Below are 27471 nucleotides of genomic sequence, written 5' to 3'. Positions count from 1 at the left end.
TATACCTCCGAGAGGTGGATTGAAATCAATTTCGGATATATCTGGATTTGCGTTGTTCAGACTCACAAAAAAAACCTATCGAGATAAATCCAGATACGGCCCGAATCCCACTCTAGCCGCATTGATTTCCCCAGTGTGAACAGGATGAAGTCCTACCTGTGTCCGGTTGTTCTCCCGAGTTTTCTCTAACTCAGCTTTGGCAGCGGCCAGTTCCTGTTGCTGGTTTTGCCTCAGGTGTTCGATGGCAGATGCGTGGATGTGGTTCAACTCTGACCGCAGAGATGCTGGTGGGGGGGAGAGGAAAAAAAACATATGACTATTTCTATATACACACAACATACATACTATGCACACAACTGTGGACGCACAATAAAGCACAGAAAAGGCAGGGGAGAGAAAAAGATAGAGAGACAGAGGTAATAAAAGGATGTCAGGATGTGGGAAGTGAGAGATAGATGGAAGCAGCTCTCCGGTGTCAGGACCATGACATGAAGGTTAATGGAGGATCGTTCATCACGGCACAGTTCGGGTGTGAGTCTGGCTATGATTTTAATGCACTTTGCATATATATATATATGTATATATATATATATATATATATATAGCTGTAATACGATTGTTGGTAATCAGGTGCTCTACCCCTTCTCTGTACACACACTTGTTGGCAATAAGGCTGAAAACAGTATCTGAATGAATATATGAATGATGTAGTCGCTGTTAAAAATGGCAAAACGAACGAACCCAGTACAGGGTTTCAGATATTATGCTGCCAACTCTGACAATCTGCCATCTGCATGTCAGAACGTCCAAAACACAGCAAGGTGAAGATGGCGTCCTCTGTAGATTTTTGCTCTGTAAGCAAACTGCAGTGGGTCCAGATTATGTGGGACGTACGACGGAGTTAATAGATTTTATGGTGGCAGTTTATAAACTGGTGGGCAGTGGAAGATGTGGAGGATGTTCGTGAAGATGATCGTGAAGATGTCCTCCAGCTGCTCATCACAGAATTTGAGCACACAACACAAGGATGTGATGTGGACCGACTGTGCCTGGTTGGTAGAAGGCAGCACCTACATTGCCTTCAGTGTCTTGATCGTGCGATCATTAGTTTTTCCGTATTGCAACCATAGAGATTAGTCAGATTTTTACAATTTACGCCTGGTTCATACTAGGTGTTAAAAGTCACACGCACCCATACAGGTCTGTGTCTAAGTGGGTGGTAACTTTCAGTTCTAGGTTAGACATAATGCTCAGCTGGTGTACTCTGCCTCTAGACTGTCTATGCTGAGCTAACAGAAACAGCTTTTTCCTGTCACCTACCTCGGCTAATGGAGCTGTGAAATTTGTAAGCATATTTAAACAACATGCAGCACGCATAAATTGACAGTCTTCTCACATGTTGACTTTCTACTGACGTCAGCTAGACAATATTAAGTTGTAAATGTATGTATGCTTTGTGTATTTTTTTCAACAACAGCATTGATGAATGACATAGGTAAGTTGTTATATATCCCATCACACGCCTCACACCCTGGACGCCTCACCCAGCATGGCTTTGCCCTCGTCCTCCAGTTCAAAGCGGAGCGTCTGCAGCTCCTGTTCCGACTGCTGTTTGAGCTTCTCGATGCTCTGGCGGTGAGCCTCTCTCAGAGACTGCAGCTCTGAGTGGTGATGATGACGGAGTCGTTCCTCCAGGTCCTGATGGAGACAGCGGACGTAGGAACAGAGGAAGGCAACAGGGGAACAGGGAGGAAGAGGATGACAGAGAGTGGGAGGAAATCGAAGAGAGAGTGTGAGGAGAGAGGTGGAGGAAAATAAAGGGGTGGGTGGGAAAAGTAAGAGAAAGAAGAAGGGGTTGTTAGAAAAAGCATTTTCGTTGTGTGACCACCAAACGAAGTTCACCTTCTGAACCAAGATGCTCGGTGAAAGTCGTACAAGCCTTTCATACTTGAACTGTCACAAAAACATTCTAGTGTGGAGTTTTCAGATTAGACTCCGAAGTCCCTCGTGACAGTGGTGGTCTATCATTCAATGCAGACGTCACTGATTTGGACTTTTCTTTCATCATCAAAAAAAAAAAAAAGACAGATTGTCTCCGAATCTGCTTCCAGGCCCACAGCCAGCTGACAGCTTGGACATTTGGAGTTTGTTGTGGATAACTGCATAGACATGTTCCTGGGAGACACCCAGCTCCATGCCAAAGTACTGCTTCGTCCTTCAGACCGGCTACACTAAGGACACTTTTTCCAAACTTAAATATCACAAAAGTTATGAATTTCTAATATGTTTTCACTGCATGCACATGAAATCAAAGCTATATAACTCATCTCATTGGACCTTAGTCCACAAAGCGGCCTATGGACCTTGTAGAAGAGGACCAATAGACAATAATTAGACCGGTAATAAGCTGTTGATGTCTCTCTCTTTCAGATGAGCTTCGGCTTCATTATAAGAATATAAACAAACCAACATATTAAACTGACAAGTGCATATACACAGACAGAGTATTAGCATCAGACATTAGCAGTGTTGACTGGAGGGTTGCCACACACACACACACACTCACAGTGTAATGTTAGACCTACTAATGTTACACTGCTGGCAGCCAAGTGTTTACTCTGGCAGAAAAAAAGCTTGTTGATGTGTGTGAGCAATGTTTGTGTTTGTCGCTGTGAGTTTACAGGAAGGAGGTGTAGCCAGAAAATACAATTTTTTAAAAAGCATAATTTAAACAATGGATTATCCCTCTGAAAAATAAAGACAGATTTAACACTATCAGTGAACTAGGTAACTAGTACCTTGTATAGCTTCATTGTGTCCGAGATGGTGTGCCACTGACCAGTTGCGTCTTACCGGTGTACCACTGCTAAATGCTAGCACCTAACTGAGTCGGACTTGGTAAGGTAAAGTAAATAGTGTGTTTCCAAAATTCATCCCATTGCTAACGATGGGGTTTTCTCATTTTAGTGCTACTAGCTTACCAACCACTTGGTACTCAAGAGATAAAATAAGTGGACAATCTTTTCTTGGCTGTTAAATCCTCACTACATCCAGTGGCAGTACAGACATTGGCTTTTGTTGTATCACTTTAAGCTTGGTAGTCATTGTCAAAGCTGTCACTCCAGGTTAGGTAATGCCTGCCACTGTTGGGAGTTCCACACCACCCAACACAGTCAGGTGTCACTGTCTGATAGGACAAGATGGCACTATACATGTTGGTAAATGTGTACCTTCTTTCCGGACTATAGGTCGCACCGGATTATTAAGTTGCACTAGCCAAAAAATGCGTAATGAAGAAGAAAAAAAAGGTAGGTGTATGCTAACGTAACAAATTGATGGCTATTCAGCTACATGAAGCATAAATACGAACTTAATAGGTGTCCTTTATGTACCATATTAACAGTTATTCAGATAACTATAGCATAAAGAACATAACAAAACAAGTCCATTAAATCCATTGAATTCACTTCTGAAAAACTCCGCTGACTCCAGAGGTGGACAAGCCAAGAGTGCCCTCTAGTGGCTGTCGGCGTGAAAATAACAAACATGTGAAATAATATATTTTATTATACAAGTTGCACCTGAGTATAAGTCGCAGAACAAGCCAAAGGATGAAAAAAAAAGTGTGACTTATAGTCCGGAAAATACGGTAATTAAAATTGTGATGATTTGAATTCCTTTTCACTGGCAGTGTCAGCAAAATCATCATCACTGTGATTTGCTGTGAAGCGACTAAAAAATGTGACAGCAGTGAGAAACCCTTAAGCTTGCTCTATAGTCTATAGTCTTTAATGTAGCTCCACTGTCCAGAGAGGGACTTTTCATTTTCATAGCTAATCCTCTCTGTCTTTAACAAGTTAATGTGTGTTGTGTGAATCTCCGGTGGGAGACTGTGTGACACTGTGACAAAGTGAGTTTTAAAAGCCACTAATCTTCTCTTGGTATTGATCACTGGTGCTTTTTGTGCTGTGGGTCAGTAAAAAAACATACCTTTTATTCCTTTAATTTAAAGGGAGCACATTAATTAGACGTAATCGTGGTGAATCCTATAATTACAAATTGACTTGAATGTTTTTCCAGCCGCCTCCCTCCCGTCTCATCTTTGCGATGGTTACGCGTGAGAGGGCCTGGTTGTTCAATCTTCTTTCCATTACTGGACAGTCAATATTTTTACTGTTGGTGGGTGAGTCCATTTAAGTGAGTTAAAGGGGTGTGATAGTGAGGAACAAGAATGAGACTTTGGCCTTGGGGTGCTCTGGCAGGCTTTGCTCACCCTGTACACCTCAGAATTCAAGTACAACTTGGACTTGTGTCACATGCACATGTTTTCATGATGACAATGCCATTGTGGGGTGCATTGGGGAAATACAGAGTTGGGTAGTACAAGAGCCTGATTGGGGTCTTTGTGATCTACATCTCCACCAAAGATGATGTCAGAGGGCAAAGTCTGGAGGCATAGACACCACCTGCAACCTGTGTTCATTCAAGGGTGTGTTAGGATGGTCTTAAACCTGCAAATACATGGGTTCTGGAGCTGGACTTCATACTAGACTGGACCAATGAACACATCCGGAAACACAGGCACCCTTTATAGGAAGGGGAGCTACTTCAAATTATGCTAATCTGCAGATTGTGCTTCAGCATCTTGGATAAAATAATCCAGATGTCACCAGTGCAAAATGAATCTTGTGTGAAGGTTGAGGGTTAATAGAACTGATAAGCTGAGGTTAACAAAGGCCGCGGCCTTAGATGCAGTCTAAACTTGCCACTGTGACAGTTCAAATACAGCCTTTAACGACGGCACTGTTAGCATGCAAACTTGTTCTAGTTAACACTGAACTCAAACCATAAAAGTCTGAACAGTCCATCGGCTTGTCGCTATAATATTTGAGCCTATGTATTTTTTTGGTCATGGATTTGTGTTACGTGGTCACAAACAAATGCACTTTCATCATGGAGACAAAAGAAATAACTACCACAAACAAGGCTGAGAGAATAAAAAAATCTGTCAGTTCCTTCATGCACGCTCTGTGCTTCCATCTGCAGCAAGTCGAGCCACATTTGCTTATTAGAATGTGTGTGTGTAGCAGGTATTTGTCACAAATGTAATATTCTCTTGATAGAACTTCCTGTGAACTGTGAAGTGATAACACCAGACGATATGATTGTACCTCCCATCCAGCTCAACAACATAAAATGATCACACACACACACAAAACGACGGATGGAGTTTTCTCTCCCTGCACTGCAGACAGAAACACAAACACCTGTCACGATGAAAGCTTTTAACACTTGGTTTCCCTGCTCATTAACTAAGGCTGTGACAGACCCAAAGAATAGCTGGTTAATTTTGTGGCAGCTCTGAGTTAATGTGCATCTGAGGAGGAGGTGGTGCAGGAGGAAGAGGAGGAGGAGATGAAGGAGGTGTGTTTGTTATAGGAGTACATTTGGTTAAATGATGAAAACTGACATTATCATAAGAGCTGTGTGAGTCAGAGGTGCCACGCTCATCCTCATACAGTCTCCCCCAAAACCACATCGCGAGGACGCCGTTTCCTGACCTCCAATCCTGCCTGAAGCATTAATACAATTACAAGACGTCCAAGACGAAGAAGGGATTTGGGATTGTGATGTATGGCTGATCCAAATCGACCTTGACTGTGAAATGGAAGGATTAAGCGCCGAAGAACATTTTCTTGGCAGCTCCGGTAGTGTGTGTATGTTGTGTTGCATATTTTGACATTTTAAAAAGAGGAAACACAGAGCTGTCAGTGTGGCTGCTTGATGCAGAAGCTGCCTGCTGTCAGTGAGAGTGAGTAACGATGGTGATGAGTCACTGCCACTCTAACCTTGACTTTGACAAGCCTCCATTATAAATCGCCAAGGATGGCTGCACTACTAACAGGCAGGACAGGAATGTTCATGTACTCTTTAAAAGATGTATGACTTTGCCATAAAGAATGCAGGAAATTGTAGTAATTTCCAACAGATTCTTGTTTTAGTAACAATGCTCACGAGCGAGTCTTGTGAGAGTAACGTCCATGTCGTCATCCATGGGTTTATAAAGAAACATTTGGAGTCCCTGTAGGAGGTTTCGACTGTCTGCCATGTTGGCTTTGTCACATCCAACCTAAACTCAAGTCCCTAGAGGCTGTGGGGTGAACTGCAATGTTGAGCATTTCTGCAAAGGCTTCATGTCTCAGCTAGTGTTGTGAAGTTCGACTCTTTTTACTGACTCAGTTCTTTTACTCTCGAACACTAATTGAACGAATCTTTTTGTAAGTCATGTCGTTCATGTTGTTAATTTTTACAGCAGGTGGCGCTGTATCCCTCTTGTCGTGGCATTGTAAAAAACGAGAACTGCTTCTTACACAGCCTGAGCGGCCTAGCTGTCATGTAACAAAAGAACGGTCCAAAAGAGGACCCGCGGACAAACGAGTCGTGAAATTTCTGTTTCCTGTAATGCTGACTAAAGACTGAGAGAAGTGAACGAATCACTCACTGAGATGACTCATTACTCCTGAGTCATATAAAAGATTAGTTCATATTAAACAAAATGTTTGCGACTGACAAATGACTAGTCTGAGCCACTTGGTCTGCCCTCAGTTCAGCAAGCTGTGTTATAGAAACGTCTAATATAGAAAAGATCCAACAACATCCTGTATGATGACCTGCTGGATAATGTAAATAATTTGATTGCTGCCAGAAGGACTGATTGGTGTGGTGATACATGTATTTAAATATGTCTACTATATAAACATGAGATTATAGTGGAAATGAGAAAAACGGTATGGAGCATGTAAACTCATAAAGGTATCAAGTACATTAGTGCGCCTCATCACTTGCACTGAATTCTCCAGCGATTGCCTAAGAACGTTAGTCGCACATGATTAGTTAATGTCTGCGCGCTCAGGCCCTCAGGAAAGCAAACTATAGGGCTGCAGTGCATGTGTGAAAAGGGCTATGGAAACTGTATTCCCCTGAGATGCCATGTTATTAAAATGTATGCAATAGACATAATTATAAATAAATAAATGAGAATGTGCAGCGCTGCGATGTTGAAATGAGAGCAGAATTTGCAGAAAAAGGGCTGAAGTAACTCTGAAAGAATCTTAATTAAAGTTTAATAGAGCAAAGCCTTGTGATTTGTTGTGAACCTGAAATGATTTCTAAAGCTGAGAAAAGATGTTGAGTCATTTAGTGCTGAAATGTGGAAAAAAAAAGTTAAATATTGTCAAAAGTCTAAAAAGGTAAAATAAGCTGAAAGAGAGCACAAACGTCATTACAGAGTAGAAAAGGTTCACATGTGAATGTGAGTCTTTTAAATGACAGGAAATGTGCATTTATTGTGAAAATCTGATTGGAAAAGCTCCAGATGAGCACTCTTTAAATAATGTCCTTTGATAAATTCAGTGCTTTTATTCTGAAGGTCTAGCATTACCATCTTTCCTCCTGTTAACTCCTCTTTCAGACATTGCATCACGTCCATTTCATTTTTTTTCATTTATTTTATGCAGCCTTATTTAACTGCTGAGTCATTTCAACATCAAGCTTTAAACCAGCAGGCCACCGCCTACCTTCAGGTCGCGCTGCCTGACGTGTTCCAGTTCCTGCATGGCGCAGCGGTGGACCTCCTGCAGGCGCTGCTGTCGCCTCTGGTGCTCCGTCTGCAGCTCGTCCAGCTGCATCCTCAGGTGCTCCCTCTCCTGGCTGAACTGGTGTTGTAGCTGCTGAAGCGACGACTGCGACTGTGAAAGCTGCATCTCCAGACTCTGCTTCAGCAAGGAGATCTGGACAAGGACAGAAAAAAAGTTATAAGTTCTGGGTCATAAGATAAGAGGGAGACCAAGCGAAAGGTGTCAATCGACCAAATATATATAGTACACTCTCAAAGCTTGCAGAGCCTTAAGAAAAATCAGCTTGCTTTAGTATTTAAAAGTATTTAATATTGCAATGCACTGAATGTAGCACTACAAACAGGAGGATGCAGTGTGACTCAGAGATTAGACTGTCTAGACAGCTGGGTATACTTCAGGTTGTCAAGTGTTCAGACAAGCACAGTCTGCTTGGGAAAAACTGTATTTAACTTGTGTTATGTCACAACACCAGCACGTCCTCACTCATTAATGACAGAACATCCTAATGGTACTTGAACAGCTCAGTGTTAATGTGACAGCACAATTAGAAAAAGACTGAATGAGTCCAGTTTGTTTGAGGGGTTACCAGGAGAAAGACGCTTATGTCTAAAAAGCACATGGAAGCAGGACTGAGGTTCACTAAACTGCATCTGACCAAAGAACAACACTTGTGGAACAATGTCCTATGGACACATGGTCTTAATGATCACCACCATGTCTGCTGGACACCAAACACAGCATGAAACACCTCATACACACTGTCCAGCACGGTGGTGGAGGGATGATGGTTTGGACTTGTTTTACAGTCACAGGACCTGGACACCATGCAGTCATTGAGTGGACCATGAACTCCTCTGTATACCAGAGTGTTCTAGAGACAAATGTGATCAGTTAAAGCTTGGTGTCAGAATGTCTGAAAAATAAAATAATCAAGATTTGTGGACCAGTCAAAGTCCAGATCTCAACACAACTGAAATGCCATCAGGACCTTAAGAGCTCTGTGTAAATTAAAAGAGTGAGTGCGAACATGATCATATGACGTGATTGACTGCTGCCCTGATTGGGCGTTAAGTAAGTTAAGAGTAAAAAAACACGACCACATTAATCCCCGATGACGGATGGGCAGGATGGTGCGTTGATGAGCGGCGGCTAACGCACAACAAATACAAAAATCGACATAAATAAAGCCATTGATTCAGCACGCATGATGACCACAAGAGAGCTTACTCATGCTACATTAATACTACTGCACGGTCATTAGCAGCAGCGGCAGCTGTGTTGTGTGTCGTGCAGAGAAGTGCATAATGAATGTGTGTTTGTAAGGAAGGAAAAAAAGTCAATCTGGTAGAGACAGGGAGAACATAAGAGAGGCAGTTGCTCTTATAGCCTCTCTTTTCTTTCCTCTTTGTCTATTGATTTTTACTGCTGGTGTAATTACGGCCAATTGACTACAAGCTGTAGGCATCAGCCATTTTGTGTTTAGGAAGATCTGCTGAAGATATATATATATAAAAACTCTTGTTAACCAGTAAACAACTCTACTACATGTGTTCTACACCTAGGACTACTTTTTGTTTTCCATATTTATGCGTCAGCCGTACCTGTTCCAGCAGGTCCTCCACTTTCCTCTGCCAGCTCTCCCTGGCGCTGCTCAGTTCCTGCTCCTTGCTTTGTGCCAGCTGAGTCAACGCTGTGGTCTTGTCCTCCTCATGCTCCTCTTTCAGCTCTTCTCGGAGCTTCTTACACTCCTGCCTGTAAGACAACACAGTGGGGAAAAAAGTGCATTCATGATTCAGGTATTTGTTTAACAGTGTGAAAAAAACCTAAATGAAACTGGAGATTGCAACTTTTGAGAGAAGTTACAAATGAATAATCAATAGTATCGGTCATTTGATTTTGCTGATACCGAGTACCGAATTCTTTTAGGGTTCTCTACAAAGACGAATGCCAGGCCTTCGCGCTCCTCTTCAAACCTATTACCTGTTACTGCTCGCAGTTCTTTTTGCATAAGCAAAACTCGATGCGTGAGTGTGTCCCGAGAGGAGCGCTCGCCACAACGGAAACGACTCATCCAAGTCTTAAAACCAGGACCTCTATCAGCTATCTACAGGCAAGAGACGGGGTCCACCCTGGACAGGTCAGGGGGCTTATACAGACACACAACTGAATAGAATAGAAATACTTTATTTATCCCAAGCTGGGAAATGTTGCTATTGCAGCAGCACTGTGCAGGCACTCGGCAAAATAAAAGGTGTACATGCAATAAAGCAAACAAAAGTTTGAAATGGTTTTTCTCTTCAGTTTTTGTCTACAAGATGTTCCCATCATCATAGCTCACAACAACTCGACAATATCCGAAAGGAGACACTCAAACTGTGCTGTAAACGTAGCTCCAGAGAGTTCAATATCCCTTTCCTGGCAGCAATAAATTGTCCTGAATCATCAGACCTCCACACTCCATCTACTGAGCGACCATCACTCTTTAACACTGCTGCTAACAGCTCTCCGCGTGGCGATGTGTGCCAATGTGTGTGTATGTGTCTGCATGTTGCCAATGTAATAGCTGTGTGGGAGTTGAAATGGCAGCTGTTAAATGAAGTATCCAGGCAATCATGTTTTTGTGTGTGTGTGTGTGTGTCTTCTTGTCACTAAGTGCTGGAAAGTGTCAGACTGAAAGCAGACAAACACACACACAACACAGTGTGCACTGCAATGCGGTCGCACACCAGACAGTCACGTTCATAGTGCGGCGCGCTTGGCACGTGTCATCATTCATGTCCTCGTTCGGGATAAAGCATGCAGAAGTTGCACCTCTCTCTACCGCTCTCTCGCTTTCATATATACACACACACACAGGCCTTGGGCTTCAAAGAGCCCTGGTCTTCCTAATAAGTGTTGTTCTATAGCATCTGCTGGGCAGATGGAGAGAGGTAAAGAAAAAAAGGAGAGGATGAAGGAACTGTCATAGATGGAAAGAAACATTCAGAGAAAATGTGGGATAATTGGCTGGATCCTGAGAGATATAAGGCACATGTGCTGGGTTAAGGTGTGTCAAATTATGCATATGGCCTTGAGTGTGCTGTGTGTGCACTAAATAAGTCATGTTTCTAATTGAGTCCATCATTAGCTAGTCCTGCCTTGCATTAAGTGTTTTGCGTATCTAGATGTAACATTAATTTTCTTAATGTACTAATACGACATCAATTCGGAGAAGTTGCAGATGCATGCTGGATGTTTTAAGGGAGTATTTTTTATATGGCATTATATATAAAATATATAATGTCAGTCAGTGTGGGCTCATTGCTTTTTTGTGTAAACAAATTAGAGGCTGATCATCCACCATTGATGAGCCGATCATCAGCAGGTGTGCAGACCTCTATATAAACAGATGTTTTAGACTATGGACGAAACTTCCATGATATTACCTGCAGGGTTCTAAAGAGTCTGTGGGACGCTCTGACCGTCGCCATGTTCTCAGCGTCACAGTCTACCTAAACTCCAAATAAAGGCAATTGCAGTAAGTCGGTGCTTGGTCATGTCCTTAATTATGTGCAGTGTTAAGTCCTAATATGGCTTTCAATGTTCTACACTGATTAAGATTATTCACAAGTGGAAAACATTCAAGACAGCTGTCAATCTTCAGAGGAGTGGACGTCCAAGCAAATTCACAGCAACAATCATACCCCTACACAAAGCGCCAGAGTAATTGCTAGCCCTAATACATATATATCCAAGTACTGATCGGGAGGTAACGTCTGAAACCACATAATTGGGCCAGATTTCCAATCATGTGATCGGATCTGGACATCCCTACTGTCTACCTCCTCTTCTCCTTCTCTACCCGGCCGACTGTCAGCAGGAAGGTTCTCCTTATGAGCCGGGTCCTGCTCAAGGTTTCTTCCTGTTTTTCCTGCCACTGTTGCTCTTAAGGTGGTTCAGGATCTGGGTCTCTGCGAAGCGCTTTGAGACAACTGATTGTAAAATGCACTATATAAATGAAATTGAACTGAATTGAATTGAATTAAATTGAAATGAATAAGGGAATTCGGGTTATGGAAATGAGGTGGTGGTGGGACCTTAAGAGGTCCGTACATAAGTGAATGCCCAAAAACATCAATAACCCGAAGAAGAATGGACCATAAGTCCTCCAAAATGATGTGAGAGACCGATAAAGTCATACAGGAAACCATTACGTCAACTTACTTGCTACTAAAGGTGGATCTACAAGCTGTAATTAAATATTATCTGTCCTCCTGCTATTTACCTTGTCAATGTCAAATTCACAGATGGAGGTGCTGAGTCTCAACACTTTTTCTCAAAAGCAGATATCACTGAAAACAAACTGGCTGGAGGCTTTTTAGTCAAACTCTTGTTAAATTCAAACTGCTAGAAGACTCTTTTTATACCTGGAGGCAAAGGCAGTGAGTCACCTTGCAGGAAAAAAAGCAGCAACCCGAAAAAGCAGTATTTATCATCTTATTTGGATTTGAATTATTCAGATGCTTTCTTGCTTTTAAATTGCTACTTCCCTTTCTCCAAAAAAAAGAAGAACTTCACCTCCTCTGTGTTACCGGATGGGACATGGACACAAATTAATATCTAAAAGTACTACTCATATACATTTTTTTCCAGAAATGGTTACATCAAAGTCAGTAGCTAAAGGAGCAGCCCCCTCAACACAGACATGGGAGGGTGTTTGGACAATTATGCACCCTTACCTTTCAACATATTGACCATTGTTCTAAGCTTGGCCATAACTACCCATGAGGATCTCGTGGTCTAGATGTTGGTATTGTTTTCAAGATGCATATAATAAAAATCATAATAATTGCTATACTTGCTGCAAAGATACTGCCTAACACCACAATAGTTGTGGGAGCAAATGCTTCTAATAGAATTTAACCAATGCAGAGATTTTACTGCAGTAAAGTAGGCCATCATCTGAAAAACTCAGTCAAGCCAGCTGATGCTAAGTTTTTAGGTGCACATGTTTACAAAGTGTTGCAGTGTGGGTGATCTGATCAGCCAACAAAAGAGTTAAGAAAGGTCTAGATAACAGTGTTACATTAAGCTAAACAGCATATCGGAACATATGAACATATTGTTTAATGTCATCTGAGCATGGGACCAATACAGATGCAAAAGTCTGTGGTGGAAAAAGGTTGGGAACAGTGGTGGTAAAGGCGGATGGTGGATCTTTGTGTAGAAGTTCAGGGGTTTGCATCCCTGGGCACCCAGGTGGTTTTGTTGTTGCCCATGTGTGCGATTTTTTTTTTTATTTACTTTTTTCAAAAATTACACATTAACAACAGGATAAAGGTCGCCATTATTGGCTACCACGGAAACAGCTTCCACCCCCAGAGGTGAGAAATACACACAAATTGTTCTGTTTTCAAGGACTGATATATAAACCTCATGTTATATGTCTTCCTTGTGAGGATGGACTGGGGGTCATTAGACCGGGACAGCAACCGGCACGACACCGTCTGCTGATCCGTTGAACTTCCTTAAGTTCCTTAGGTAATCCTGGGGGCGCTTTCAATGATTACACTATCACAGACAAACCTTCTGTTTCCGCTGTGAAACGGGGATTAAAGCCTGCCTCCTTAATTCAGACGGCTCACTAGCCACAGTGTACTCAAATGAATAGATGTTCTCCGGAGAATAAAGAGCTTGGCACCGAAAGACAAAGGAGGGTTGAATGAAAGCAAAATTGAGCGGAGACGGCGAGGAGAACAGGAGTGGCACAAAGACGGGAGCGCTCTTTAAGTATGTTTGTTAACTCTACAGTCTGCTTATAAGATTAGACAACATAATCTGTCTGTGACGGCGTCATGTTTTGTCACCAATGTCACACCAAAGATGGAAACTGCTGCAGTCCACCCCCTTTTGATTTTCCCCTCTATTCTGGAAAGTATACACAGGGTGTAGTTAGCCGGCTGCACATGTTTGGAGAGAAGTAGGTCCCTGGTAGGTGGAAGTGTGTGTTTGCAAATATTTCTGGGGAGGTAATAAAAAAGAAAAAGAGTGCCTGGAGAGAAGCTGCTGACAGATTTAGGTTGTGATGATTCTCTAGATAAAAAGAAGATGATGCACAAGGTTCCTAAACAGTTTCCTGATATTTTAACATCAGTTCTCTTAAACTCGATGTATGACTTGACTCGTATTGGCCTCCTATTTTCGTGCTTTTTGAAAGTCTTGTCTTATTCTTAGAAAGGAACAATATAACTCCAAATAAAATGCCATTGTAGGGTAATACAACGGATAGATGTGATGATAGAAATCCGTACTGAGGGCCGCCTTTATCTACTCATGACGACTTGATGCATAATGTCTTCCATTCATCTTGGGGCTCATAAAAAGGTCTGCGGATTTTCTTTAGTAACAGGCTGCTGATTTCAGAAAAGTCTCACTGCTTTAAGAAACCTTTATTAGTCCCACAATGGGGAAACTGCTTAAGGCAGCCCAGCAAAGAGCGCCATACACCAGTGAGTACACTGGAGGCTATGCAGGTAAAGTGCCTTGCTCAAGGACACACAACAGTGACTAGGGAGGAGTTGGGATTGAACCACCAACCGGTTATTGGACAACCCTTCTATACCACTGAGTCACTGCTGCCCACTTTGACATTGAGCTTGACTTTTGAACTTTTCATTTTTTTTTTTGGCACTTTGACCGAGAGCCATCTAGTTCTATTACAGCCCATTGCACCTTTATTCCACTCACACTGTGCTGTGCGAGAAGCATGGAGGCAGCATTTTGTAGGACCTCAGTAACAGGGAGTAACAGAGTAAGGTGAGCTAGTGAAAACTACGCACATGAAGCACAGCTCTGATTGCAAAATTGGCCTTCGAAGTGCACACATTATGTTGACTTCAGAGAGAACTGGTAGAATAGATAGGGTCCTTAGTGAGGATTTGATCCTGCCATCACTGCGGAAATCTTCAGCTACAAACCTTTTAACTGACCTGGAAAAGGCATCCATGCCTTTGTTTTCTAAAGACTAGATTCTGACATCACTCAAAGAACACTGAAGCCCTCTAGAAGAAGGGCTCTATTTTCTGAGGAGGCTCCGGTCCTTTAACATCTGTCGGAGCATGGCGAGGAGGTTTTATCAGTCTGTGGTTGCCAGTGCCAGTTTTGTTCGCTGTCGTGTGTTGGGGCAGCAGACTGAAAGCAGCGGACACAAACAGACTCAGCAAACTGATCAGAAGGGCCGGTGGTGTGGTGGGGGTGGAGCTGGACTCCTTGACAGCAGTGTCTGATAGAAGGATGCTGTCTCAGGGATCCTGGAGAACAGCTTCCATCCTCTACACCATGTGCTGCTGAGGTACAGAGTACTTTCAGTGCCAGACTGATCCCTCCTAAATGCACCACTGAGCGCCACAGGAGGTTCTTCCTTCCTGTGGCCATCAAACTGTACAACTCCTCCCTCTGAGATCAGACACTCTGGTCCAACACACTGTCTTGTTAATTATATCCATATTGGATGCATTATTATAGTACCTGTAATACTTTACTGCTTACAGTATTCCATGATTACATTTGTGACTTGCAGTTTTGACTTTTTGATAAGCCAGCATGCAGCCTTAGATCCTTAGGTTTGGCCATTCTGTTTGTTCCAGAGATGAGGCTGTAACCTTGGCCCTTGGGCTTGGAAGGACCAGCTCATGTGATTTGTCTTCAATTATACAAGCTTTTATACACACCCTGGTCAGGTCACCAGTCCATCGCAGGGCAACATACAGACAGACAACCATTCACACTCACACCTACGGGCAATTTAGAGTGATCAATTGACCTAACAAGCATGTCTTTAGAAAGTGGGAGCACCTGGAAAAAAACCCACGCAGGCACAGGGAGAATGAGCAAACTCCAGACAGAATCTCACTTTTATCAATTGATCCTAATTTGAAATGTTTGTACTTGTGTACTCTGTTTTGGTGCTACAATATCAAACGTGCATACCTATACCATCTTTTCTTACTAAACTGACTGGATCTATGTCACTAACTAATAGATGTTTAATTTTTGAGGTGAAGTGTCCCTTTAAATGTTGGAAATCCATTGATTTCCAAGGAGAGAAATATGCAGATGCAGCCCAAAAATGCTCCTGGACAGCACAGGATGGCCATCTTGGTTGTGCTTCAGCAGTTCAGACTACAGGGTGGAAATCTGTTTCAAATAAAATGAAATGAAACAAATTCTCTTTCCCTTGTTCCTAAGCCATCACAGAGCAACAAATAGCTCAAAATATCAAATAATATCGAGCGTGACCTTTGCAAAGAGCTGAAGCATTAACTGGTTCAACAACTTGCAGGCTGAGAGAAACAAGCAAATGCGACCCCCCGACATCCTGAAATAAGAGAAGTCATAAACCAATCTTTAACCTGGAGTAAGTCAGATATAATGTTCTTTCATCTCAACTCTCAAGTGGGAAAAGTGTCTGAGATTATAGATCATTCAAGCATTTAGTGGCTGCCAAGTACAGTGTGAAAAGTGTATGAGGTCACACCTCAAAACAGTCCATTTGTGAATAATCACAATTCGCAGGTCTGTGGACGCTAACAGAGACTTTGAGCTAGGGGCTTTAATGCTGGATTAAGCTGAGAAGCTGCAGAGTCCGCCAAGGCGAATGCGCTGTCACGGTAAACGCTGGGAGCCAGGTGACCCCTGTGTGGCATGCTGTCTGTGGCTATAAGTGTGTATGTGTGTACCCAGTTTTACTATAGGAAAGCGTAATACCTCATTGTTTCCCATCCATTCTAATTTTATGATCTGTACACCAACTCCTACCTAGCGTTTCCGTCCATTTGAGCTCCAGCTCCAGATCCATCTTGTCCATCTTGAGTTTTTTCTCTTCTTTGGTGGTGATAAGTTTGGCTTCATGCTGACGCTTTTGGGTCTCCAGTTCCTCCTGAAATATCGGAAGAGAAACTCAGTCTAAGTATAACCCCCTCTTTAGGGCACAAATCCAGTTGTGGATTTGTAGTTTCCTGTAGCGTGAAAAAGTTGTCAAAACATCTGGATGGACATTGACAAATGTCAACATGGACAGTTGGCTCCTGGCAATGTCAATCCAAAAACCAATGCGGCATGGAAAACTCTGGAAAAAAGTCCCTGTTTCTCTAAAGCTGATGGTTAAATTATGTGCTTTATTTACAGTATTTTATATAATTTAAGTTTAAGTAAATACCTAAATAAACTGACAAACTGTATAGGAACACTAGACAAGAATCGTCCCAAGCACTTCTCAGATATGAACTTTAAAAAATTAAACAATTAAACAATTCATTCAGACCAACAGAGACACTCAGTGCAGTATGGCTCTGATGGTATCCCCTTACTTCTTATCTATAGTGGAGAAATAAATCGACTCCACAGGTCAGAATTTTTTATGACTGTTTCTTGAAACTGCACCATGTGATGGCTAGGATCAGGGTTAGTAAACGCGACCTGCAGTGCCGTCAGCAGCGTGCTGGTCTCTCTCAGCCGGGCCCTGGTAGCGTCCAGCTCCTCCAGCAGTTTGTCCTGCGCGTCCTTCAGCGTGGAGATCTGCCCCTCAGATGTTCCGAGGTCCTGCTCCCTCTGCTGCACCTCCTGCTGCAACCGAGACACCTGCAGGCACGAAGAGAGTAAACTCCACACGGTTCTGCGCTTTCAGGCTTTGGCCCTAAAACTACATCAGCATTTTATGCTCGGTGAGGTGGAACATAAGCAAAACTGCTTTCAATAAGGGTTTCCACTTCTGAATTTCAAATGAGCCAGGACCCACATACTTTTGCTAACGTGGCAACATATTTCTGCAATGCATCCTCAACATTAAAAGTACAGTTGAAATGAAAGTATGTGCTTGTGCTCAAAAAAAAAACATTAATGTAAACAGTTGTGGCCGTAGAAGACTATTCAGGGAAATAATCCTCAGCACTCATATACTGACCAAACCAGCAAGTATATTCAAATATTAATTTCAATCTACCAGACAGGTCACATCATGAAAATGTCAGAGAAGCTTGTTGCAGATGCAGATGCAAATTAAATTCAAAGTTTAAGCCAAGAGCTCTGTTTAAGAAGACTCTAAAGCATAAGCATGGCGACGCAGCACTGTAACTTAGTGTCACGACTTAGGTGCAAACATCTGTTGTCACAAAAGGAGACATGTAAATAAGCATCATATAATTTATTTATTTCATATTTGCTGAGCATAAACATCCCAGCTCTTGGTGGCTTTCTCTCCTGACCCTGCTCAAATGTGTACAAAGAAATGAATCGATGAGACGTGGTGTATTTCTAAGCATGAAGGCTAGTGCTAGTCATCTACTTGGTAACGGACAGCTAGCGTGGCTTGTAATATAATCTAATAAAGTTGGAAATGCTTCCGCTGTTACATCTATAGTAGCTACATCTAACAAAAGACTGTTATCGTCCAACATGGCAGGGTGAAAGTTTTGTGTCTTGGTTATTTAGCTAGTACAACTACATACTCAAATAAAATGTCATTTTTTTCCCCCTACCTCTCATCCGCTGCATTTAGTTTGGATGTGAGTCCTCCTTCAGATCATCAGCTGCTGCCTGAGCAGCGTCTTCTGCTCCTCCAGAGAGAGGCGCTCTCTCTCAAACTGCTGCTCCAGCTCCTGTGGAAAACATTCATAAACACACAAACATAAAAACACTGTGTTCAAAATGTGGTTGGGAGGCGTGGCTTTGGGGTGAGCTCCAAGAGAAAGGGGCGTGTGTTTACTTTCCAAATCTGGCTGACTCTTACTGAGTTTTCAAAATCTCCTACCCTACCTTTAATTCAAAGCAACAGATATAAAAGGTGCGAACAATGGGCATGAAAAAGTGCTAAAAGTTGCACTTCCACTTTTGGCCACTTGAGGCTAGCTCCACCTTAACAGCAGAAAAATATATATTTATATTTATATAGTTATATTAACAGCATTATTCATCATTCAGTGGTGATTGTACGACCTCCAATCGGCAGTCATCACCGTTATAATCTAATACTGAAAAAAGGTATTTAAAATTTTTTTTTAAAAATTTGGAAATGTCCAACAGTAATTGCAAACTTATGTACATTAGTATAGTTTAAAGTTTGTCAGCTCCTCAAGGGGGCCCCGACTGGCTTGGGGAACCCAAGCAGTTGCCTGCCTTGTCTGCTGACAAGCAGTACCTCTCAAAAAGCTAACAAGTAGCAGTTAGCACTTTAGTATAACTATATAAAAAAAGCTGATAGTAAATAGAAAAGTGTTTCCAAAGTGTTTCCTGATGGCCCTTACCACGCCCAAGACACAACGATAGCTGTCAATGATTCCTTACAGGGCCCTGATTGGCCCATGTCTGGCATAGTAGAATTGTGATGCTGGGTTGAATTAAAGGTATGCTATCCAGAGATGTTAGCCTAGTAATGGATGTGATAAAGTTTGAAAATGATGATTCAGTATTGAAAAACAAATATGCTACAATTCAAGAAAATGGATGATCGTGATGTATGAAAGCAGGATCACATGGATCACAGGACTACATGCCAGGCAATCATGGCACAGATCTAGAAATGGCCTCCTCTTTCCTCTTTTGTTTGACATTACATTCAAAGCATTCATCTGTACAAATGTCTAAAAATACTTCAAACATCCTCGTTGTCCTTGACAGAGAGGAGAGCTCTCGCATTGTTACCGTAATAAAGCTTATTATGTCTGCTGATGAATGGGGAACACTTTCTGTTCTACTGTGCAATGATTGCCATTTTCCAAGGACAATTAGAGCTGAGGGAAATTGCTGTAATGCCACATGAAATTTGCCACTATTATTCATTACACAGGAAGATGGAGTTTGTAATGTCTTGTATTAAAAAAAAGAATTAGTACATCGGACAATGAATGGGACTTTGTTCATCACAGAGTAGGAAAGACTTCTCTGCTGGTAGGATAATAACTATCAAACCGTTAGCTTTCCATGCCAACAACAATTGAAACTGACAGCTTAAATCATTCCACTGAATGTTTGAGGTTTAAATAAAATGTACATTAGCATACAACAACAATCTCTACTATATAAAGCTTTGTTTGACGTACTGTGCTAACACGTTACAATCAAGAAGTCCTTGCTGGTTCAATAAGATCGCTACACAGTTTTTACATCCTCCTATTATGGCTATTGGAAATTGCAGATATACAATGGAATAATAACTAAGCACAGAACAAACTTCAAGTTAACATGCATGTTAAAATGGATATGCATGAACATGCTGCTCCACCATAAAGGTCTGTAAAAGCACAGCAGGACAATGAAGCTTCTAGAGTTGTTCTTTAAGTTATGTTTCTGTCCATCTGATGATTGGAAGTCATTGCATGACAATGTCAAGTTTGTACAATGACCATTTATTGAATCGCAGGTGATCGCAGGTTGCGATGTACGTCACTATGAGAGGAGGAGAAGGAGGACGTGGATGCAGGGTGACAGGTCGTAGCAGCTGCCACCGCTAGAATTTTATTTCAGGTTGTCGTTGGTAAAAACAACGGCCGTCGTTGAAGCTGTATCACAGTGCGACACAAGACCATCGTTTTAGAGCCACGACCAAAGATACCTCCATGATTGTTCTCTACGATGGTCGTCTTGAATCTCACAGTGTAAACCCAGCATAACAACGTGTGTCCTACCATATCCAAACAGATCCCTTCTCACTGACACCATCATGATGTAAGTACTTTTTAACAAGACACTGACCACGATAGTTCGGGTACAAGGGTATAGCCTGAAGTCAGCAGTGTGAATGCTGGAGCTGGGGTATACGCCTGGGTGTAACTTTACGTCTAACAAACATTCGGTTCTGACCCATGCACCACTCGGACTTAAGATGTAACTTTTACACCTCGTATGGAGCAGGATGGACTAATAATCATAATACTCATAATGGAAAATGATGATCACACAACCTTAAAAGAACAACAATGGCAGTGTGTCTCATTCATAGATCAAAAAATGACATAGATGAGTGGTGTGACAGGATGTCAATTCAGACAGCGAGTTGATGGATTTTTCACACAGAAAGAAACCCTCTGCTGTCAATGACCTGCACTTCCTGATTTCACTGAGATTGTACGCAAACACATGGGGCTTTTCACAATACTGTGGGAGATATGACCCATACACAGCAGTATGTAAGAAGATTTCTTCAGTTTCCTTCTCACTCCCTCAGTAACACTTATCTTCTTTTTCTTCTGATTTCCGTGTCCTCCATGTCTGAAGGCAAAAGCTATCTTGCGCTTTGATATAAGTGTGTTGCTTGGCAACAATCCTGGCTTTGCATGTATTCATAGTGACATGCATTGTAAGACCAGGCGCAGCTACGGCTTGGTGCACTTGGTATTAATTCCAGTTACATTGCGCTTGTGCACTCCACTTCAACCAGCCATTGAGAAAAACATCGGCATGCATACGACGTTCATCTCCTGCTGAAAGCAACAGTGTAGGTGAAATCAACAGTAATGTTGCAAAGCATGAATCCAAAACAAGGAACTGAAAGATGCTAAAATGCTCAAAGAATAACTGTATATTGATAGTCTCACCAGTCCTTAGACCAAGAGCAAGCATGCACAGCTATCAGATAATCACTAACAACCATGAAACACAGCACCCTGCGTGAATGAATGGATTTATCATTATTTTTCCATCGGCTGACGCTGAAACAGACGGTGAGAAATCCATTATGACGCATCAGGATTTCTGTCATACCTCGCGGCTCGATTTAGAGGGCGAGACCGAGGTAGAGCAGACGTATTCATTTAAATTCACAAAGGCAGCCGTCTCACAGACAACCCTCATTATAATTTAAAGTGATGAAAGAATAGAGGTGATGAAACAGACAAAAGAATCTAGTGACAGAGAATAGATGGACTTCTTCATATCTGAGATGCTGCAGAAAAGAAACTGAAGGAGCACTGAGTGAGAAGCCGCCTCCTCTTCCTCCTCATTGCTCTTACATGCTGGACACTCTGCAGCAACACCTACCAGAACAATCCTAAAGAGGTCTGAACAACAGGGAAATTACTGCGCAGTTCAGAACACAGTAGGAAGGGAATAGGAGTCCATGAAATTCACACTAGCCCAGATAGGAAGAGCTTCTTCGTATGTGGAACGCATATCTAATTACGGCACTCTTCCCTTAATGTAGCTGTCAGCTCTGATCGGTTCTACAGCGGAATATCATTTAAAAACATGTCCTCATTATGCAACTTTGATGCAAGAGAATACTTGATCACTTGCTTTCACGTGGCTGTGTGTGACTGGAATAAAGGATTTGGTGGAGATCTTACATCTCACATGGCTTTTTTTTTCAGGCTGGTGGATGTGCCCCTCTGATGCAGCACAACCTCAAGCTCATTGAACAAGTCCCAGATGTGGGTTGTAGTCTGGAGTCTCATATCAGGATTATGGAAAATGTCTGTTTGTTACTATTTGATTATAAGATATAGGAGGACATTTCTTTCTTGTTAAAACTATTGTGGTCACTATGACAAAAATGAAAAAAGATTGGCCTTGTGTGAGTTAGCAGTGGTTAGCACTGTTGCTTCACACCAAATCTGGCTGGGCCCTTTGGTGTGGAACTTTTGTGTGTTCTCTCTGGGTACTCTGGATTTCTCCCATATACCAAAGAACTGCACATTAACCCAATTGAGACTTTGAAATGTTTGTAGGCATGAAAGCTCTCTGTCTGTGACCTGTTCAGGGTATTAACCCTGCACCCCTGTGACCCTGTAGTACATTGCAAAGTGGGTGAGAACAATGAAATCTTTGCCATTTTTGAAGAAGGATTTCCAACCAGAGACCAAATCCAATGCAAATTCAGTGGCTCCCGATGGCTTCTGGTTGACCACCTGGAATGCTCACAGTGCTACAGGGGCTGACTTTGCTGATCTCTGCCATGGGAGAATGAGATTCAGAGCAGGAATCTTACACTAGAGCTCCAGTATACAATTCCAAAGTAGTGGTAGTAGTACAAAGTACCTCTACCCTAAGATCAAGGAGGTGGTCTGTAGTCGCCATTACAAGGGACTACTTTCTCCAAGTCCAAGTATTCTATGAACAAGGATTCAATATGCTCCAGTTGGTTCCATAAAACATGACCAACACCCTCTCTAAAAGTCAGTTTCAATTACATATTCTTCTAGATTCCACAGTGGAGACTGAATAGAAAAGAAACACCTCACAGGGTTTCTATTTTCATACCATCAGATTTTGAATTCACTGAGGATAAAAGTTTTTTTGAAAGTTAAAAAAGGTGATGGAGTAAAAAATATATATAACATAGAATATGCAATGGACAAGCAGTGTAAAAGCGCCATCAAAGAAGCGAGTGTATACGCTATGTATGAGCTTAAGGCCTGTTAGGGTGGCCACACTCTGTGTTAAGTAAGTAGTATTAAAATATTGATGTTTGAAGTTTCAGACACACACACACACAAGGACTGGTGGTCTGCCAGGGTCCCTCAGCCAACGACTCACATCCATCTCTCTCAGCATCAAATCATTTGGTCCTCATTTTGATTACTTTACTTTCCCCACTTGCAGTTTTTATGCGCTGTAAATGTCAGCAGTATTCAAGCAGGACTGTGAATTTACATCCACGGGTTGTGCACTCATTTTAAATGTCAAACCTCCGCAGCTTCATTTCAGGGTTTGTTTGAAAGATTTCCACAATCCCCCCCCTCGCTCTCATGTCCTAATCTCATTAGTTCCTTATTGTCTCCATGCTTCGGCGGGGCCGCGTAAAATCTGCGTGTGAAGCGTGGAGTAGCAATTTTAGCATATCCTTAAAATAGCATCCGGAGACGCTCTTATCACCTGTGTGAGTCATCAGGGAGACTGTGTGCAGTCTCTGCGTGTGTCAGCTGCCACATCTCCCAACGTTGTTGTCAGTGAGGATTTATTGGTATTTGCCTTTCTTTGTAACATAATATAACCCTGACAGAAGAAGCTCCCCCCGATGTTCCGCACATTTTCACCAGCTTAGGCTCTGTGAGGTGTCCTAGATGACATTTATAGGTGATAAATATAAATATGCTCCCACGTCAGTAGGTTGAATTTCCTCCTTCGAGATTACCAGCTTCTTAGTCGCTGCTCGGGTTCCTTTTGAAGTATTTTAGTCCAACCTAAACAAAATGCTAATTTTTTTCCCTACTTCCTTGGCCTGTGACGCTTACATATAGCTAAATTCATTTTAACAACCTCTGCAAAGAGACACAGTAATAACAGTGTTTATCCCTTAACCTTTAGTCGGTATGCTAAGGAGGTTATTATTGAACGTTCTTTCCCTTATTCCCCAGAAACAGGTCTACATGCCAAAAGTCTTCTGATCATTCTAATAACCGTGCTAACGCAGTGAAAAGGTTAACCCTTATGCACTGTTCAGGACATCTTTGTCCTCTGAGAGTAACTTTTTGTCTATATGTGAGCAAATTGAATCATTTTTGCTGAATAAGCTTAATTTTACATAAAATCTGTTAATATGATTTTTAAATTTTTCATAGGTCAATAATACACTGTGGGCAAATTTTACCCCCTTTCGTGTTGTTTTACCCTGTTGGTAGGAGGTTAAATTTGGAGGTAAAATTTGTGACAACAACAGGGTAAACCACCAACAACCAAGAATGCATGATTATGTAGTGCCATGGCTGTGCAGTCCAAAAATGTGGTTATAATGGAAGTCTAGGGATAAAGGACTTGTTAAATCTGTTTGTCTTGCACTTTGGTAGAGCCAAAACCTGAAGACAGGTAGACTCAACTGTCAAACACAACACAACACGAAACTTAGAACACAATGGAAGGACTTATGTATATATGAACCCGCTTTGTCCTGCAGTCCAGGGTCACGGGGGGCTGGAGCCTATCCCAGCTAACTATGGGTGAGAGGCAGGCTACACCCTGGACAGGTCTATATAACAATATATTGTGGTATAATGTGTATTAAAACAAACCTAATTTCCATCAGCACTGATTAGAAGTACCTTCATAAGTCACATAAGTCACAGGACGTTAATGACCGCCCTTGATGATCCATGGTTAGCCTTGGCACCTGTTTCAAATTTCAAATGTTAAACTAAAATCTCAAGTCTTTTGTTGATAGTCTGGTTGTTGCTCTGCCTACATCGCATGCTTTGTTTCTCTGATGCTTGTATGTGTCTCTTAAATGGGTGTATTGGTTGTAAAATTGAATTGAATTGAATTATCCAAATGAGACCAGAGGGGAGTTCTGTGTCTGTTGGTAGCGCCTCATAGAAATCCAAGTGGAATCAATAGGTACCAGACTAATTCTTTGTTTAGAATAGAAAAAAATCATTAGGATGGCTGGCTAGGCTGGTCCATAGAAACCTTTCACCGTGTTTCTGTGTTTGGTTTTCTTGTAAATATCTGCAGCTTGTACATTGTGTTGAGATGAAGTCTCTTAAAGTGCCACACTCGTATCTACGTGGCAGTAGGTTGAAGTTAAATAATTATCTAAAATCTTTCACTGACTTATACACATTTGAAATATTGCACTTTTTTCTTGAACCCCAAAAAAAGATACTGCCATGGCTGCAAACATACCCTCAGGCTGGGGTGGAAAGTAACTAAATAATTGAGTCAAGCACTGTACTTGACAACACTTGACTTGACTTGACACTGACAATTTAAAGGTCCCTGTACTTCTCTTTAGTGCCATTCTGTGCTACTTTACAAATCACTTCCAATATGTTTGCTGTCCTGTTTTTTAATATAGCGAGGGGAAGATGTTGATAGTGGCTTTTTAATTACCTGCTTTTAACCTAACAGCAAAAAAGTAAAGCTACCTAGTGTTTCTTGATGTACAGTAAATCTATGTATCTACTACAGCAATATACTATTTTTTTGTTTTTCTGCTATTCTTTTTACAGTGTACTCAGTAACTCTACAGTAATATCAGCACTGCCATTAGATCCTGAAAAATGTCAACAGTTTCAGCACTAAGCAAATCCAGAGGCATCAGTCTCGGTGTTGAGATGGCATACACATCGCTGCCCAGAGTTAAGCAGAATAAACCACCTTTCTCATAGATGTCCAATGACTTCAAACACTATGTTTGCTCACCTATATACAGGCAGCACTGCACTCTCTGAATCTTAAAAGGCAGTGACTCTAGTGAAGGCTTGAACTGAACACGCTGGAGGAGCATCGCCTGCCAAATCCGCTGCCAAATGATCCGAATGTTGTTCCCAGCCTTTCTCTTCCATATCAACAAAGACAAGCTTCTGTAACAGTATTCAGACAATACAAAATTTACAATGCTAAATAAAAGTCTCAAGGCAAACTCTGTAAATAGCTGCTCTAGTAAATCCATTTGACAAAACTTCCAGATTGTCTCTAAGAAATCGCTTTGCGCGCATTAGCCTACACGAACACTTCTGAACAATGCCCACACGGGGGTCGACGTACCTTCCTACACACACACACTGACAGCAACATATACTGTGGCCAGTGTTGCAGCGTTGATCACAGTGACACAGTAAAACAGATGTAAACAAAGCTGGATGTCACTCATTCATTAACAGATATAACATCAACAGAGTCATTTATGACACATCTTTTGGCAAGGCAGCAGCTGCAGAAGGCAGTGACAGCTGACAGCTTGTATTTACACCGAGTCAGTCCTGATCAGTCAGATTTTTAATGATGATTTGCTCATCTTAACAATATGAATTGTTGCAACAGGTGATTTCTACAAATTTAGTCACTTAGTTCTCCATTTGATGACTTTAACCTTATCATGGGCAGGGCAATGATTCCCTTCTTTTTCTCTAAGGGGCAAAGGTTGCTAGGCGGCAGAAGCTCCAAATCATGATACAGATTTCTGCTTTCCCAGTAAGGGGCAGTGACAGATTCTCAAAAAAAAAACATGACCATGTTAATGATGCCCAGAACCAGATTGACTGGTTATGAAGCGCTAATACTGTGAATGCTAGTTCTTTTAAGTAGCCTGCTGGCTAACAAGTAGAGTGCTGATCGTACAGCATGCACTCAACTCATTCATGGCCCAGTAGAGCCACCTGGACCCACTAGCATGGTAAGCTAAGCTAAGTTAATGAACATTAAACAGCCAAGTAAACTAACAAAATGATTGAGTTAAGACTCACTCAACACTCGCAAAGTGCAACTGAGTGGAATGTAGTGGGCCCCCCTTAGGGAGGTTATTTACCCTCTTTGGCCTCTGCCTGGCCTAGGGCACTATGTAGTTTCCTGTTGGCAAGCACTACCTCTGGCCATAGGGTAGTTTTTAACTGAAAGGACATGCCGTGCAGCAGCTGGCAGACACAGAACTGTCCCGATCCAATCACATGATCGGAAATCAAGCCAGATTAAGTGGTTTCAGACTAGATCAGAATTAGATGTTACCGCCGGAATCAGATATATGTAATGACTAGTAATGACTCCCTGGTGCGTTGTCTAGGGGTGTGATTGTTGCTTTGGGTGTGAGAGGTCCTGGGTTCAAGAGTCCGATGAGCTGTTTCCTTTGCGAAATTTCCCAGTTTGGGGATGGATAGAGTATTTATAGCCTGCGGCAATGCATTTCAGGCAGTTCGAAGTATTGTGCCCATGGAAATGGTAGTTGGTGCAGTTGCGAGCGCTCCTCTCGGGACACACACAGGGATTTGCTTACGTAAAAAAGAAACACGAGTAGTAATAGGTTTAAAGAGGAGAAAAAAAAATGCCCCGTGACAGCGCAAAGGCACAGGACATCACAGCCAAGGTAGCGCAAATAATCGCAATGAGTGACCACCTTTGTAGTGAACCCTAAAAGTATTGGATTGGACTCGGTATT

At 42.0% G+C, this 27471-nt stretch overlaps 1 protein-coding gene across 1 annotated transcript in view; it reads right to left on the bottom strand.

The window, feature by feature from the left end:
- Positions 1 to 27471, bottom strand: part of LOC114430728 (protein FAM184A-like) — a gene marked incomplete at its 5' end in the record, with an annotated part of 73185 nt that overhangs the window by 28917 nt on the left and 16797 nt on the right. The window contains 8 exon segments of the mRNA XM_028398693.1: positions 157 to 284; positions 1545 to 1698; positions 7578 to 7790; positions 9239 to 9392; positions 16436 to 16554; positions 17094 to 17277; positions 18152 to 18184; positions 18186 to 18271. Of these exon segments, the coding sequence (XP_028254494.1) occupies positions 157 to 284; positions 1545 to 1698; positions 7578 to 7790; positions 9239 to 9392; positions 16436 to 16554; positions 17094 to 17277; positions 18152 to 18184; positions 18186 to 18271 (1071 nt within the window).

The sequence above is a fragment of the Parambassis ranga genome, unplaced genomic scaffold (assembly GCF_900634625.1).
Source record: "Parambassis ranga unplaced genomic scaffold, fParRan2.1 scaffold_27_arrow_ctg1, whole genome shotgun sequence".
Lineage (NCBI taxonomy): Eukaryota > Metazoa > Chordata > Actinopteri > Ambassidae > Parambassis > Parambassis ranga.
Note: the sequence above shows the minus strand (reverse complement) of the source record. Positions and strands in the feature narration are given on the sequence as shown.